Here is a 17347-nt window from a genome sequence, read left to right as displayed (position 1 = left end):
AAGTTCACTGCAGTACGCTACAAAACCGATAGGCGGAACCATTTTAGAACTTGACTTTTATGTTCACGACCCTACCCACATTCAAGATTCATCAGAATCCATACTTTGCGAGTTATGCAGGCTACAAACAGACACACATGGAGATAAACGGCACCGAACACATAACCTTTAATGGACAAAGTTACATTTTAACGTATTACGCTTGGGTTCTGTATTCAGTGCAAAGCTTTGTTGGGACTCCCCCACTCCAAAAGAGATATCTAAATAATACAAATTCCGACTACTACCATGATACTATCTCCGCCGGACCAAACCTCTGCTTGGAGAATATGTGTCACGATGGTCTAAAAAGGCCCTGAAAATCCTATCTTGAAAGCCATGTCAATCAATGTCAATCATCCATTTCACTAATGGCAACGGTAGCTGATTGGTTCTCACCTTTGAGGGCGGAAACTTGAAATGTTTTTGTTTCACCTAGACGAGCTGAATTTTTCCCGCGAACTTACCCTTTCAAATGCACGCCTGTCTCCGCCCCAATTGTTCCCCTGTTTGCACAGTAAACAATACCCAAGCTTTCATTTCTACGATGACGCATCTTTAATACTGACATAGCCCTCTCAGTCCCTTCTTTGCTATATTCTCGTCTATTCTGTCACCAATATTTATAAAATACCGAAGCTAAGGTGCAAGGAAATATCAGTTTCCGACATTCCCCCGGGGCATTCCCCGCGCCGTTCTTTCCTACGTACATTATATCTGCGCTAGACACACACAAATTTAACCGGCAGAGTACGGATAGTTCGTCGATGAAGTCGGCTTTCTATATATAATTTGTTTTCAAAACACATCCATGAAAGCAACGTCAACACTGACCGCCTTGCTACATATTTCCGCCCTTGATTGAGAACTTGACTCTGGCCCTGTCCTGTTCTATCAATAATCGACAACGCCTCGGAAATATCAACCCTCGCTTTCCGATTTAATAAGGTATTCTTTCCAATAACTCATTACACCTATGTATTTCTCTAATGAACTACAGTTCCTGATTCAATACGACCGGTAACAAACTCTGCACACGTCGGCATGTGTTCGACTAGCTCTGGCGTCCTTGATAGGAAAATTGAAATTGAAAAAAAAAAGCCACATCTATGTAAATAAAAACGCAACTTGTAATGAAGCACACAATGTAAAGCAAAGTCTGGGGAAGAAGGGGGAATTGACGAGGAAGCTGGATTAGATCGGTCGGCCGGCCCTCCAGTTTGTTTACAAACCGACGCCATGTTTGAATCAATGTGTTGAAAAAAGGAATATATATCGGCTTTTAATTGGTAACCTTTTGGTGTCCTTCTGCTTGAAAATGATACATTACACAAAAGATTTGAATTTTACTTAAACACACAGAAGTAATTTAGTTGGTGAAGGAGGGGTTAAAGAGAGTGTTGTTGTTGTTTGCAGCCCGGGATCCTTGTCTTACAACCGACGCCATTTTTTCCGTTTGTCATAGATCTGCGAATCTTCATTCGTATTGTCGTTATTCTCCCCAAATGTGAATGTCACTAGCCGAGCAGATAAAACACTCAAGGTGGTAATCATAACTCGTACAAGTACTAGTAACAAAGATCAAGTCAACCTAACTATAAAATGTATATGCGAAAGCCCACTCATTCACTTCTTGCAGATTGCTTGTGTTTTCTTTTATAAATTTGGGGCATCAAAAACTCCTCATTTTGGGATCATAAATCCATGCAACTCCCCACCTATGTAATATCTGCTGCGCTATTATTAAAACCGTGGCAGTGACTAGACACCCTTTTAACCCATGATCAGCATAGAAAACTTAGTTTCTATGTGTTGTCGGGCGTGTACGGTGGTTGAAGTCTGAAATCATTTACTGCTTTCGTTGGGTGTTTGGTCAACGTTGCGATATCAAAATTCCGCCGTTACCTATCTATAAATCAATGATAAAGCCTCCTTGTTATAAATGTGGCTAACAAGAGGGTGGTAGAATGCCTCGCGGGAGATGTTCATTCACACCATGTCGTATAACAGTTCTCTCGAAGGCGATCAATCTATATGCAAAACAAATGGCCTTCTGATGTTAGGCCGACAAAAGATCTCTCAACGTTATGACACCGGCCTTTTCCTTTGATAGCGATATGTCCTTCTGGACAACTGTGAGAGAAAACTCCTGGCTCCCGGGATTCGAATCCCGGCCGCCAGATTACAAAACAAGCGTTAACCCATAGGCCGAAAAGGTCTTTCACCCCTTTCTACTACAATGTCGCTGTTGGCCCGGTCAAAAGGCGGGAAAAACTTAACACCCCGTTCAAGAAGATGTATACTAAAGACCAATTATTTGCTCTGTGTGTATGTCTTCCTTTCTTGTATCGACAATAAATTGATGTATCACTCAGTTAGGAAACGAGTTATCTGCTTTTTAACCTTTCTTACGTTCGTCTGATTTAATAGGGTATTTTGAAAGCAGTGTATAAGTGTCACTTTTATACTTGTATGAATTTGAAAAATCTACGCATCCTCTCTGTAAGTGATTTTTGCTGTTTCTTGACATGACCACCATCCATGCGTTATCTTGACAAATATTCAGCAATGTGTATCAGTGTGTAGACATGAATACAGGGCCGCGGTCGGCACCCCGCCGTGCCTTGGGCGGGGCAAATTCCCCTGACAACGCGGACAAAAGCATAGCAACCGTACCACCGTGACATGTCACGAGATAACATCGTGAGGACCAGGTCGCCGCTGTAATTATAACCATATGGACAGGGGTCGGGTTGGCCTGGCCGTGTGACGTGGCAGTCAAGACAGGACACGACGCGAGAGAGGACGTGGATGTTTACAGAGTAAAGTACAGCGTAGAGTACAGAGGGCTGGGAAACAGAATGAAGTTGATCAGTTTAACAAGTATATGGCTGTCACCCGTATTTGAACGCGCACGTGACATTCTGGTAGTACTGCTGGGCTGGAGTTCAACCAAGATAGAGACGGGAACAGAGAGATCGAGAGAACTGAGGACGTGGCAAGGCTACTGGGCCTGTGATGGGTGGCGCACGGGGCAGGGAGGAAGAAAGAACACATAAAGATGCCCGCCGATCCCTGACCCTGAAGAGAACGCCAGCCCGGAGAAATCTTCCATACTACTGTATTGACACTCGGGGAGCGGGGCAAGATGCGGGAAAGAGATCTCAAGACTACTCGTAAGAAGGAAAGGTGGGTAGGCTCCCACATAAATTATTGGTGGACCGTGTTGTGGATACCGGTATCATCTGGTGTATTTTGCCAGCCAGTAGGTACCCAGTATGAGTAATGAGGCTGTTTAACGTGGTCGAGGCACCTCCTCGAGCACGGGACCCCCGTTTTACGTCCCTCCCGGAAGACGATTTCGTGGAAACTTCGTGAGGCTACAGCAATCCGGACGTCCTTGGTTGGTCCCCCATCCAAGCACTGTCCGGACCGTCGCGTTGCTTAACTTCCGAGATCGAGGGATCGGGTGACCAACGCGCCACGCGGCCGTAGACTATCGTGAGGCTACAGCAATCCGGACGTCCTTGGTTGGTCCCCCATCCAAGCACTGTCCGGACCGTCGCGTTGCTTAACTTCCGAGATCGAGGGATCGGGTGACCAACGCGCCACGCGGCCGTAGACTATCGTCCTGTACTGTACTTTATTGTAGTCTTAAATTTGTCGACACTTAGTTATGTGATTGTGACCCGGAGGTCTGAATCGGGCAGCGATCCACCATTTTGAAAACAGGTTTGGGTTACGTAACGTTAGCGTTAACTTTTTTGTACTACCATAGTTTATGCTCAAGTTCATGTTTATATATCTGTTCACTGCGTAAACGGTTGTATATTTTTCTTCCTGCCACATGTCTTCTTTGGATTGTTTTGTGACCTATGCAGTGAGCGAGAAATCCGCATAGTGAAATATCTGAAATCATTACGGCTTTCGTTGGGTGTTTGGTCAACGTTGCGATATCAAAATTCCGCCGTTACCTATTTATAAATCAAGGATAAAGCCTCCTTGTTATAAATGTGGCTAACAAGAGGGTGGTAGAAATGCCTTGCGGGAGATGTTCATTCACACTATGTCGTATAACAGTTCTCTCGAAGGCGATTAATCTATATGCAAAACAAATGACCTTCTGATGTTAGGCCGACAAAAGATCTCTCAACGTTATAACACCGGCATTTCCCTTTGATACCGATATGTGATGTGTCGAGTGATTGCATACCAAAAGAAGGTCTCACTATAGCCGCCCAAGACCATGGTGACGAATTGTTTTAGCGAATTAATACAATAGTGAGATGCCAGCCAGTCTATACATATTCTGAATACTGGATGTGATTTAGTTTTCTTCTGATATAACGGCAACTGGGAAATACAGACGGGATCTCGTTCTTGTATACGAGAACGTCTAACACGTCTGTTCTGTGAGGTACCCTCTGCTATACAGCAATGTTTTGATGAAAAAACGCCTCAGGAGCTTTCCAAACTTGTCAGGTGACAGTTCGCTCGAGGTCCCGCTTGTTTGTTCTAGCTTTTGTTTCAGTTAGATTTCATGAAGGAAATACACAGCTGGTTGAAGAGAGCAATTCAATGGTGCAAATCTCTAACCATTCTCGTCATATTTGGTCAGTGCCTTCTCCTTCTGGACAACTGTGAGAATCGAGTAGAAACAAAACTCCTGGCTCCCAGTCCGGGATTCGAATCCGGGCCGCCAGATTACAAAACAAGCGCTAACCGCTACGCCGAGAAGGTCCGGGCCATCGGGCGTTTGGCGTGGAGCTGGTCAGATTGGCGAAGTTGAACTCAACTGCCGGACCGATTTTCACGGCCCTTCTATGGGATTCGGTCCGGTCGTGAGAATCGGTCCTCCCTCACAGTCTTCCAAATGGAGTAATCTATGTGATGACAATGACTTTTATTAACTCGAAAATGTCTATTTGAGTCATGACAGTCAGTTTCAGAGGTGCTTTGGGAAAGTTTTTGCGCTTTTCTTCAGGCCGGACCGATTTTCACGGCCCTTCTATGGGATTCGGTCCGGTCGTGAGAATCGGTCCTCCCTCACAGTCTTCCAAATGGAGTAAGAGTCTATGTGATGACAATGACTTTTATTAACTCGGAAATGTCTACATGTACTTGAGTCATGACAGTCAGTTTCAGAAGTGGCTGCGGAAATATAAATATACATATAAAAGTATCACAAATCTAGTCTAACACAGAAGTTCGGCTTCTTCTCGCTTCTTGTGTAGGATAACGTGAAAATGTAGTATTAACTCGGACATAAACATTGTTTTAACATTCAAGTTTTTGCGGTAGTAGGATTGACAGAAGTTGTGGTGTTATGATTTCTTTAGAAGTGCTGAAAATACTTATTTACTCAATCTTATTAAGTCTTTTAAATTATGTCTACATATCTCCTATGTCCCATGAGTTTATATCATGAGCTACCATAGTTAGGTTGCCCCATCTTATGGAGTATTTTGAATTATGTCTACCCCACTCTTATGTCTTCGTTTTGATGTAATTGTCTGTCTAATTGAGTCGTCTGGAGCAATTATGTTTTTAATAGGGAGTTGAGATTGAATGAATACAATTATTATACAATGTGATACTACTAATAATTAAACATCATATCTACAAGCTATGTACAGGCAGCACAGCTATGAATAATGTCTCTTGAATGCAGGCAGAGTCTCATAAGTCTGACATCCATGTTTTATGCTAGCCCACATTCATAAGGATATTAATTTTATTCTTTCTATTTTTGTAGTTGTCTACATTGTACTGTGAGGATTTTCTGGCCTTTCCAAATATACTCTCCAGTTGAATATTCCAGTAACGGTCAGCTGTTCCCTCTTCGTCCCTACCCACAGTTACAACGCCGCAGGGGTACGTACTTGACGATTACGTCAGACGATGGTGGTTCCAGTAGGTCAATCTACGAAGCAGCTGCGGGTAAACGTCTTTCAGTATGTCGTCAACGTAAGTAAGCACGATGTTCAAATGCGTCGAGTAACCAGAGTTCAACTTAGCACAACTTTAGGCAACTAAGTCAAAATCTGTACACTGCATTTCAGCTAACAAGGCATAGATAGGCTTACCTGACTCATGAATGCCGAAGTTCCAATTTCTACAGTGTTTTCTGGTTGCTACGAATTGACAAGAAAGAGAAGTGAATTGTTCTTGTACTTCAATTTTAACCTTTGTTCTTTGCGTGCGTTCTCCCTACGTACAGCAGCTCCTGAGATGAACATTAGCTAACTGTGACGACCATCCATGTGGTGACTTAGTCCATGCAGAACACCAACAGACGTGCAGCGATAGTAGCAAATTTATGAGGGTGACTTTACAATAATCCATTATTGCTAGCATCACTATTATTATAGTATACACAGCGGGTAAAACTGTGTTCTCTCGTGATCTAACGCACAGGCCAACCTACCGTATATATATTATGTCCATCAGAACGACACATTCCCGCCACACCCAACATAGAGACTCTTACCGCCACAAGGGAAGTAGGTCGAGTCCCTTCACGAAAAGTGGCCATCGCTGAGAGGAGCCAGAATATACGTTTGTGCGGCTTGAACATTCTTAACAGAAGGGAGCCACACAACATCCAGAACAGCGCCATCGACAGAAGGAAGGCACTGTGAGGGAAGTAGAGGCCAGTAGCAGAGCCAAGACGTACAGCCGATAGTTGTGATCATACTTGTCCATGTATAGAAAACCTGACATGACACCAGTTATAGAATTCACCGATTGACTGACTGTTTATATCACGAATATGTATTTTAGTGTATACATTGTAGTAGTTGATTTTACATGTATATGAATGGACCGTAGATGAAATAACCGTTGTTTTGTGGTTTGACAAGACCTGTCTGTTTGATACGCCAAAATGTGACCACGAGATATAATGTATTTGTATGACAGATAGACAGAGGGTAGAGATCAGAAGAGAAATAAAGATCCTCAGCTAAGACCGAGGTTAGCGAGGTCAGCATTACTAGTATATAGTAACGTCAAACCACCTTAACAGTCTCCCGTGCCCAGTGTACGGAAAACCTTGTCTCTGCGTCCTTCCTTTATTCTAGCTGTGCTAGTCTTCAAAGCAGAATCTAAACAACTTGAAACCCATTGGTTTCATGGCTTGTTTGAAACATGTGACTTATTAACTTTTCAAAATCAGGCTTTACGTAATCTGTATCTATATAGCCGGTATAAACGCCCTTCGGCGTAACACACCAGCTTCAATTCCAAACGACAACCACCTGAAAGCACATCATTTCATATTTCATAAAAAGATATCGACAAAAATCTGTGACACACTGGTCTTCATTATTCCTTTGACCTCGTGAAAGCATATCATCCCACCTTGTAAAAGCAAAGCTCAAAAGATGTTGGCAAAAGTTGTGCTACATCGGTCTTGTCTTCTTTAAAACATCTTATCTTATTTTCCTACCACTAAAAATCAGGCTCTCTATTACTCCGAACGATTCATTAACCACTTGACAGCATTTCATTCCATATTGTAAAAAGCGCAGGCTTATAGAAGACATAACGGCAAAAAGCTGGGACATATTGGTCTTCATTGCAAATTCATAAAGCATGCAAAACATCGTAATAATCTGTGTGTACGGCTTATGATATGCAAGGAGCGTAGTCATTCCCGGCTATGTAAAAAGACCGTTCCCTTAAATCATTAATCCTGAAAACAAAGAATGCCTTAACAAAGAAAAATAACAGCTAGAATAGTCCTCAATTGCCACTGTATGGACGACACTCCTACGGTTTAGCCAAAAATCAATTCCCAAGGGAATGCATTCGTGGAATTTTCTAAATTCCTTCAAAGCGATCGTAATACTGTAGAAAATGCCTCCGCCCCTGAGGCGTCGCCAAAAAGAATGGAGGAAAAGTTCAAATGAAAGAGGAAGTTGAATGATAGAGAAGTTAGAAACAATGGTCGTTAATGAAATAATGAAGATTTAGACCCAAAAAATTTTTCGTACAAAATTAGCATTGAAAAACCTATGAATTTGAAAACCCTTATTAAATCGTTGCCAATTTTAAACATATGTATACAATATTACTGAACCATTGCAAAGTTGTTTTTTTACATTGAACATGAAATTGTATGCAGTTTTATGATGTTCGAGCTAAAATCATGAATTCTGTTTAAATTCAATGAAACACAAATCATTAATTATTTCCCATTTTGCACAAATTTATAGCAAGTTAAAACATCAAAAACATCTGTGTTTTCTGTAATCTTGTAATTGAAAAACCACAGCTAGTGTTTGAACAAAATAAAGCATGTTGACTAAAGTCCTTCTGTCTGAGGAGACCGACATCTTATGTTGTTTATTAGTAACATATCTCTAAGACACATTCCTTGAGGCGTTGGTGAACATTCTTTGGCGCCCTCCCACAAAAATGGCCCAGATCTTAAGATCACAGACTTTTCTTGCGATGTAAGGAAGAAATATCCTATAGGAAATACGCAAATCCGAAGTTGCTAGCGATTTTAAGACGCCATAACGCTAAAATTTGTTTTGCTTCGATTTTTTCAGGCTATTGTGCTGTTTCAGTAATGCCCATATGACACACTACAAGGTACTTCCTGGTTCAAAACCTGACGATTTTCGGGGCTAAAATACGACAAAACCTACCTCCACAGCCACAGTCTGCGCATTCATTGTTCCCTTCTTTGTTGAGCAGATCTAGTAACGCCTTCTTGTTCCTCTCGACCATGGTTTTGGGAGTAGAAAAGGAGAAATCGGTAAAAAGTTCGGTGGTCTTTCTGTGAGCAGGTTGCGTTTCCGCGTAGAATGATGGTATGACCCCCGGATTCCCCGGACTTCCGGTAATGCCCATATATGGGAATTTTCGGCCCGATATTGACGTCATGATCGGGTTCTTTTGGCCTACTTCGGAGAAGCGTGTGCCATGGGTTATTCCAAAGACATTGTCAATGTAAGCAGTTTTAACAGCCTTGGTCATGATATTCATGTATATCACAAAATGTATATAAACTCCTTGTTTTTTTTATTTCCATCCCAATGCCTAAGGAAAGAAATGTTGTGTTTCTAGCCTAGAAACAATGTAAAATGAAAAAAAAATATGATATACTGTAAATGCAGAAACTTTCGCGGTGGTTTAATGTTCGCTGTTTTCGTGGTGGCCGCTTCACCGCGAACTTAAAACCACCGGGAACATTTTTTCCATGGCAGTAAGAGACTATATATATAGTGCATGGTGCTACCGCGAACTTAAAACCACCACGAAAGTCCTTTTCTCGCTACCGTGAAATTAGATTCCGGTGAACTTAAATGCATTTACAGTATAACGTTACTATAGATTGCCAAAAATATCGGAAACGGATAAATGCTGAAGAAATAAAAGTGTGCAGAGTCGACAAAGAAGAAAGAACAAAGATGAGTCTCTTGTTCCGTATACCATACTCGTGTGTCCGGTCATTTCTTCAGACAAATCAACGCACCAACTATCATCATGACAATCCGTCCAACCTTTCTTGAGTTATTCGCTTTCAAAGTCTAAAACAAAATCGGCCCCCGCAGTTTAAAAAAAAAGGCGCCAGGTGACCCAAACTTATTGTAACAGCTGTATGATAGGCTAGACTGCGCAGACTCAATGGGAGGAAAGCCGCTGGGCCAGATCTCATTCCTTCCTGGTTACTAAAGCAGTATCATGAAGAACTTGGTCCTGTTTTATGTGACGTCTTCAATTCTTGTCTTCAGAACTCCGCCTTTCCGCAGCAATGGAAAGAGGCTATAGTTACGGCAGTGCCTAAGAAACAACGACCACAGTTCCCATCGGAATACCGACAAATTTCGTTAGTCAGCTGCGTCGGGAAAGTGTATGAAGGGCTGCTCCGTGATGCTTTGCTACAGGACACTGCCAGTAGCCTCGCACCGTCTCAACATGGCTTCCTGACAAGGAGATCTACGGTTACTGCGTTGATACACATCCTCCAAACGTGGCACGAAGCGTTAAACAGTAACCCGAAGCTGGACGTTCATGCTGTGTTCGTTGATTTTTCCCGTGCATTTGATACCATCAGTCATAGTCAACTGCTCATGTGCCTAGCCGACATGGGTATCAGGCGGTCCTTATGGATGAGCATCAGCAGCTATCTGGAAGGACGTACACAGAAGGTAATAAAGTGGGGTCCCTGTGTATCTAAGTCCCACGACGTCCTCGCGGGTGTTCCACAGGGTGGTATTCTATCACCAACACTTTTCGTCATCTGTATAAATACCTTGGTCGCATTCGCCGCGTCGCCGCATTCCTCTTCGTCCTCTCCAAGCGGACAGTCCACTTGTCCGTCACAGATCAGAAACTCGTTCACGCATATCTTGACCGGAAGCCGCAGTGGACTAGTACTGTCGGACAGCCAGCCGTCTCGCGATCTTCAACGTCTACGTCGACGGCAATTATTCCTGAATCACAGCCCTGCTCGTCTTCTTCCTCCGAACAGTCCGCGTCACCGTCACAGCTGAACGCGTCAGGGACGCACGACGCGTTACCGTAGACGGACGGACAGTTGTAGCTGCAGGAGCCCCAAATCTTACCCAGAGCCTGCTCAACTGTAGCAACAGATTTGTATTGACCGTTACAAACGATAAACGTTCAATTTAGTACAAACTTTTTGAAATACGCATCCTAAAATATGGAGATGATCTATATAAACACAGAAATCACAAAAATTAGGCAATTGTAAAACTCTAACCCCCCTGTACATACCCCCTGAAGTTTGGATACCCCCCTCGCCATGTACTTGTGTGACATTGCTAAGGTCTGCACACACTAACTGCATTACTTCAGTTCTTTTTGCACATTTTGTGTAATTAAATGATACATTACACTCCAAGATACCTTTCTATCAGGTTTTGGCTTAATATTCTTGGTTGCCATGGCAACAAGGCAGCAAGTATTGGGGCGAATTTCAGTTATTTGGCCAAAAACAGGGAAATCACGGTAGGGCAGTAATTCGACGAGTGCTGAGAATAACAAAGAGTACCCAAATCAACTACAGAGTGTCTTCACAAGAATAGTGGTAAAAATTTCAGAAACTCGATGCCAAAGAATTGGGCAACTTCAAAAAGAAACATTGTTTCAAGGTTACAAAAACACAGTTTTTTGCCAAGCTTAAAACCAGTGTTTTTGTGTCGAGAAGTATGGACAGAAAAGCAACAGTTGGCCGTTCTCTCTACTACTAAGCTCTCTTGTACATGTACATACTATATCCAAGGCTCGAAATACTTTTTCTGCATACCTGCACTGTTGCAGGTAACATTGAAAATAGCCTGCACCAGACAAATTTTACCTGTACCACTCTGAATTTTGGAAGTATAGTTCATACTAAAATTGTTCAGGAACCATTGCTATTTTTTTCTTTTCTACAGAATATTACTTAATATAGGTGGTAGTGGTAACATTCAATGCAGCTAATAACAATCCACGTACACCTGCATCATATAACGTTTATGTATAAAATCCTAGTATTTGGGACCAGTGCATGTTAGGTGCAGGTAGACATCAAAAATACCTGCACAGCTCCAATTTCACCTGCACTAACCTGGATATACCCATTACATGGACCAGTGCAGGTTAGGTGCAGGTAGACACCAGAAATACCTGCACAGCCCCAATTTTACCTGCACTAACCTGTATATACTCAGTACATGGACCAGTGCAGGTTAGGTGCAGGTAGACACCAGAAATACCTACACAGCTCCAATTTTACCTGCACTAACCTGTACCCAGTACATGGACCAGTGCAGGTTAGGTGCAGGTAGACACCAGAAATACCTGCACAGCCCCAATTTTACCTGCACTAACCTGTATATACCCAGTACCTGGACCAGTGCAGGTTAGGTGCAGGTAGACACCAGAAATACCTGCACAGCTCCAATTTTACCTGCACTACCCTGCATAAGCAGGTAGTATTTCGAGCCCTGATATCTGTCATTGTTAGCAAGATGCCTGCGATACTGAATTTCAACAATGTTTTATTGGTACATCTATTTACAATAGAATTAAAAGAACCATAGTCAAATTTATACTCATTGATGGTGTCAATGGCGTGTAACATTGTTCAAGTACAATTTTAGGTCGACCGCAGATGGAGTTTTCGTGGTTATCGGTAGTTGGGCCAGCTTTACACTTACAATATATCAACTTCTGCTGTTGATGTGAAAGATCCATGTTGGGTTTTCAGGGTTTGTAGTAGGTATTTGTCTCTTTTTCAATCAACAGCAATGTTTGCAATCTCTTTCCCATTGAGTCCTTGCTTCTTAAGCTCCTCTTCATTTCTCTTCCAAGCTATCAGAATCTCTGGTATCCTGCCTTCTTTCCTGACTTCTCTACTGTACTGTCTAAACGACCCAGGTTCTCTTCTCTTTTTCAGTACCCTTGTAACTTCAGATTGGTAATTGTGGTTACCACTTGGACAATAGCACTACAGACTTCTTATTGCCTTGTCTGTTGGAGCATCTCCTTATAGATAAGCCCAAAGGCTGCATCCTTTACCTCCAGCAACAATGCTCGAAATACCCACTTGCACACTTGAAAATGCATTTCGGTTGGCGCAACGTAACTCGTAATTTTAAATCCAGGTAGCGCAGTGGGCAACCTGAAATTTTTCAGTTGGAACACAACTTTCCCCCACCTACATGCATACGTATTTATTTCTTGATAGAATAAAACATAAGTTACATGTAACTACAGGGATGCCTAATAGGGGTGGGTAAACGGTACAGAAAATTCAGGCTCATGCAGGTCTGGTTCAGGTCCAGAGGTCCGGACCTGAACCTGATTCAGTATGTGAAAACTTGTGATACTCCATTTCGCTACAACGAAATCTGTTTTGCAGAGTATTTGAGTACCACTGGCGTTTTAAAATCCTACAAGGCTAACTGCCTCTGTGCGATTGAGTGTAAAAATTGGTAGAAATGAATACAGACTATACTATAATAATAATAATAATCTTTATTGCAAATTCATGCCCGAGGGCTAATTGCATACAAAGTAAAGTAGTAGTGGTATACATAAACATAAATAACAAAGAAGGGAAATGATATTCATAGATAAATCAAAAGGGAATAACGTCTAAACTAAATCTATTTCCACCTAAGCTATTTGATGGGTTTGACTTCTTTTCCGTAAGCAGTGGAAGATGAATTGTCCAACATTTTCATATACAAAGGGGTTGGACGACTTAAGTAAGAAGATTGATTTTTGTTGGTCGGTAAGGTGATAAAAGCTTGGGTAAGTTTTACTGATTTTAAGGAAAAGTTTATTTCTTTCGTAACTGTAATGTGAACATTGACAAATGAAATGTAGTTCATACCTGTAGCCCGTTTTGTCCAATTTTGAGTTTGGATCAGTCCATTTTTGCCATGGGGGTGATTTGGAATAGTCCATATTTGCATAGGAAATACATTTGGAGGTTCAGATATGCACACTGATCTCTCCTGAAGTCAAATATTCTGCCAAGGATGCCAAAGTACAATTTCTAAGGCATTAAGCATGTTTTGTAGTATAGCGTTATACTAGTTTAATACATTGTCAACTTAAAAACTTCAGGGGGCATGTACAGGGGGGTTAGCAATCAAATATTTTCAAAATTTTTGCATTTTCATATTCAGATGGACCGTCTCCATATTTCTAGGTGCGTATTTGATCAAAAACTGCATTTTTGCAAAATAGTGTCCCCCCCTAGTTCAAACCAGTCATCCGAGATGTGGCAGTACATATCCAGAAGACTAGAAGTTACGGTAGATCAAATAGTGGGAAGAGATATGATTATAGCAAATATATACAACATGAAATATGCATGTTTATGCACTGCGAGCTCTAAACCTTTGTACATAAGATATATTTTACAACTTTTATGCGGAAAATAATACAGCCTAGAACAACACCCTACGGCATATCTTAATACAATATAGCGATACATGTACAGCAAAATACAATGCATAGCAAAACAATACATAACAATACACAATAACACAACATGAAGCAATACCTCATGACACAATGAAAAACAGACATAATATAAATCGTTTAGAGGATATATTGCACTTCTACAATTGATAGCGAACTTCAAGACTTACCGTCACCGGGTCTTCCGTCCTCCCCGTCTGTACAGTCCTGATGCCCGTCACCCAGCTGACGTGTCGGCAGACAGGTGTTATTGTCTTGGCAGGTGAAAAAAGCAGTCTTTGGATACACCTGTGATTGAAAACAGACAACACACTCAGTCAGGTAAATGATGAAACTATTTAAGTCCACATAAACAACTCGGACTGTACGCATATTTAACATTCGTTTTGGTCTTCAAAAATGACCAAACATATATTGTAATATGTCCTTATTTTAGGACATTTTAGTTGTTAAATTCGATACCTACAAATATAGATGCGGCATTGTGTGCTTTTATCTATGACTTGAAACAATGTCCACGAGAAGTATCAATATCAAATGTATTCGTAAAATAATTTAGAACAAATTCAACGGTGCCAATATAAAATTGAATTTAAAAAATGTTCTCAAATGTTCTTAGAATTTATACTCGATGAAATGAGCGCAAACGTTAGTGCCTTGCTTGCACAGAAAAGGGTATAAACACAACGAGTACTTAGCAAGCTCTCGATTGAACGATGTAAAATATCATTACAAATTCCATAGGCTAGCAAACCAATCAAGGACTGTCACAACAAAAAATGGAACCTACTGTTGCAGTTCTCTTCGTCTGTACCTAACAAGCAGTCCTCGTTTTTGTCACACACGGAGGATGGGTCGATGCATTCACCGGTGTCACACTGCCACAGTCCCTGCTCTGCGCACCACTCTTCGTTTGTGCAACTTTCCTCGTCAGAACCATCCCAGCAATCGGCAGTACCGTCACATAGGTACCATGGAGGGAAACAGTAGCCACCAGTTTCACACATGAAATATTCGGGGGACGGACACTCACCTTCTGTGCAATCTACCTCATCCGAACCGTCCTCACAATCTTGCTCACCGTCACATTGCCACCATAGAGGAACACAGTCGCTACCACTTTTACACTTAAAATCATGGGGGGAGGGACACCCAGTGCCAGTGTCTATGCAATCTTCCTCATCTGAACTGTCTGGACAATCATTATCACCGTCACATTTCCACTCTTGTCGGACACAAATGCCACTACTTTCACACTTGAAATAGTCGCGGTAGTAACACCCTATGCTAGTGCAACTTTCCTCATCTGAACCGTCTTCACAATCATCCAAACCGTCACACTGCTTCCATGGTGAGGCACAACTACCACTACTTTCACACTTAAAGTCATCGGTCGAGGGACACTCTTTGTTTGCGCAGTCCTCCTCATCTGAACCATCTTCACAGTCATCGTCACCGTCGCATTGCAAATCTGGGTGGACACAAATACCACTACTTTCACACTTAAAATCCTCGGTCGAGGGACATTCTTGGTTTGCGCAGCCCTCCTCATCTGAGCCGTCTTCACAATCATCCCACCCGTCACATTGCCACACTAGCGGTAAACAAATACCATCACCTACACACCTCAGATCGCCTGGTACGGGACACGCTTTCGTCATGCAATCTACCTCATCTGAGCCATCGGGACAGTTTTCTACTCCGTTACACACTCAGGAGAGAGAGAAGCAGTGGCCGCTGATGTTACAGCTGAAAACGCCGGGGGACACACAGTCCGGAGTCGTGCACTCTTCATCGGAACCGTCCGAACAATGGTAGAACCCGTCACACCTCTCTCTAAGGTCGACACAGTCGTCGGTCGTCTTGCATGAGAATGTAGAGGACGAGCATTCTAGGGCAATATGACTTAGAGAGGCATGGTCGATGGACAGCAGGCATACAATTAGAAGAAGGCTGGTCGCCATGATTGGATTTTGGGTGAAGAATGACAATGACATTCGGCGTACCGAGGCACAATGGCGTGCGGTGCCAAAACATTTAGATGCTGGCGTATGCCGTATATGCATACCTTGCTTGACGAATAGGCGGAGCTAACATATTTTCAACGTAGCGTGAATGACGATGTGCATTGACATTATCAATAAGTTAGTGTTAGCCTGGTATCCAGCCGTATTATAGTTCTGTCCTCTCAGCAAATACGTCTCTTCTGTCCTCTCCGCAAATACGTATTTTTTTGCAACCTTTCCTTTATTTTTGTTCATTTTACAAAAAGAAAAAACACAAAATAATGATACAATAAGGCAACACATATACCACGAATCCAAACGAAAGTAAACATAATTAACAAAGAGAATAAATGAATCAAAATAGCACGAGCCAACTAAAACACGAAAAGAAATAAGAACACATGTTTTTACAGCATTTAGATAGCTAAATACATATAAATAATGACAACACAAAATAAATTCAACCTAATGCCAATCTCACACAGTGATTGAAAAAAAGAAAGACTAAACAAACAGCTTTATGGTCATAACGTCAAATACGTATTTGCGGAGAGGACAGAAGAGGTTCGAGAGCTATAATACGGCTGAATACCAGGCTAACAGCCATGTGCTTGGCCTATCATGGCACCCTGACGTGCAGTGCCAAGGTAATTAGTGCCGTTGTATACCTGCATGCGCTGTATTCGTACTTGTCTTGTTTTATGAATAGGCGGAGCAAAGACATGCGATACCTAAAAATCCATAGAATACGTGGCAATGTAAGGGAACGCTATCAATTAATTAGTATTTACTATCGTTGAACAGATCGTCCGACAGGACGAAAGAAGAATGATGACAATGATCTTGTAGTTGCCACAACTTAACACTGAATTACACTTAATATTCTTCATGCATTTCAAACAGACTTCTCTCTTTCACCAGACTACTCAATACAGACATTTAATCATTCAACAAATATGTGGCATAAATAGGGCAGGTTTCGACCCTGCCTGTCACGTTCCTATACGGTACAAGCCCTGCTCAAATCTATCCTCCATAGCAGGCTCTCTGAGGCCTTTTGTTTTGGCTATTAAATGATACACTTTCAATTTGCTGGTCATTTCTTTTTGTACTCTGTCGCTGATTTCCATCCGTCGCTGATTACTGGCCCCTAACTTAAATAAGGTATATTTTGCATAGCTTGAGACCAAATCTGTCCTCATATCATGCAGACTAGAGTCGTTCAGACATGTGGGCATAGCTTGAATGTTTTACACTTTTGTACCTGAACCACAGTACTTGGCAGGGTGCGGAACTATTATAGCTTTTTGAAGACATGCTAAACATGACGTCAGAATGACTGACAG

At 42.0% G+C, this 17347-nt stretch overlaps 2 protein-coding genes and 1 long non-coding RNA gene across 3 annotated transcripts in view; 1 reads left to right on the top strand and 2 right to left on the bottom strand.

Moving 5' to 3' along the window:
- LOC118428897 (arf-GAP with dual PH domain-containing protein 1-like) overlaps positions 1-8880 on the bottom strand; it is a gene marked incomplete in the record, with an annotated part of 25759 nt that extends 16879 nt beyond the window's left edge. Inside the window, 1 exon segment of the mRNA XM_035839177.1 lies at positions 8697-8880. Coding sequence (XP_035695070.1) covers positions 8697-8778 — 82 coding nt within the window.
- LOC118428899 lies at positions 1997-7096 on the top strand. Its single transcript, XR_004832702.1, has 3 exons — positions 1997-3228; positions 5898-6006; positions 6260-7096. It is a non-coding gene; the product is annotated as an uncharacterized LOC118428899 (long non-coding RNA).
- A 1512-nt stretch (positions 8881-10392) lies between the features above and the next one.
- On the bottom strand, positions 10393-15900 carry LOC118429396 (very low-density lipoprotein receptor-like). Its single transcript, XM_035839878.1, has 3 exons — positions 14786-15900; positions 14166-14249; positions 10393-10634 (listed from the first exon to the last, which is right to left on the bottom strand). Exons 1-3 carry the CDS (start codon positions 15654-15656, stop codon positions 10393-10395), a joined length of 1197 nt encoding a protein of 398 aa, XP_035695771.1. The 5' UTR covers positions 15657-15900.
- Positions 15901-17347: the final 1447 nt, after the last annotated feature.

This window comes from Branchiostoma floridae, chromosome 13 (genome assembly GCF_000003815.2).
Source record: "Branchiostoma floridae strain S238N-H82 chromosome 13, Bfl_VNyyK, whole genome shotgun sequence".
Classification (NCBI taxonomy): Eukaryota; Metazoa; Chordata; class Leptocardii; order Amphioxiformes; family Branchiostomatidae; genus Branchiostoma; species Branchiostoma floridae.
Note: the sequence above shows the minus strand (reverse complement) of the source record. Positions and strands in the feature narration are given on the sequence as shown.

Excerpts from the sequence above, each read along its gene's own strand:
- LOC118429396 (XM_035839878.1), bottom strand. The coding sequence starts at position 15,656 with ATGACGAAAGCGTGTCCCGTACCAGGCGATCTGAGGTGTGTAGGTGAT. Across the intron at positions 14,250-14,785 it reads AGACGAAGAGAACTGCAACA|ACAATAACACCTGTCTGCCG; the intron begins GTAGGTTCCATT and ends TCACCTGCCAAG. Across the intron at positions 10,635-14,165 it reads GGACGGAAGACCCGGTGACG|TTGAGCAGGCTCTGGGTAAG; the intron begins GTAAGTCTTGAA and ends CTGTTGCTACAG.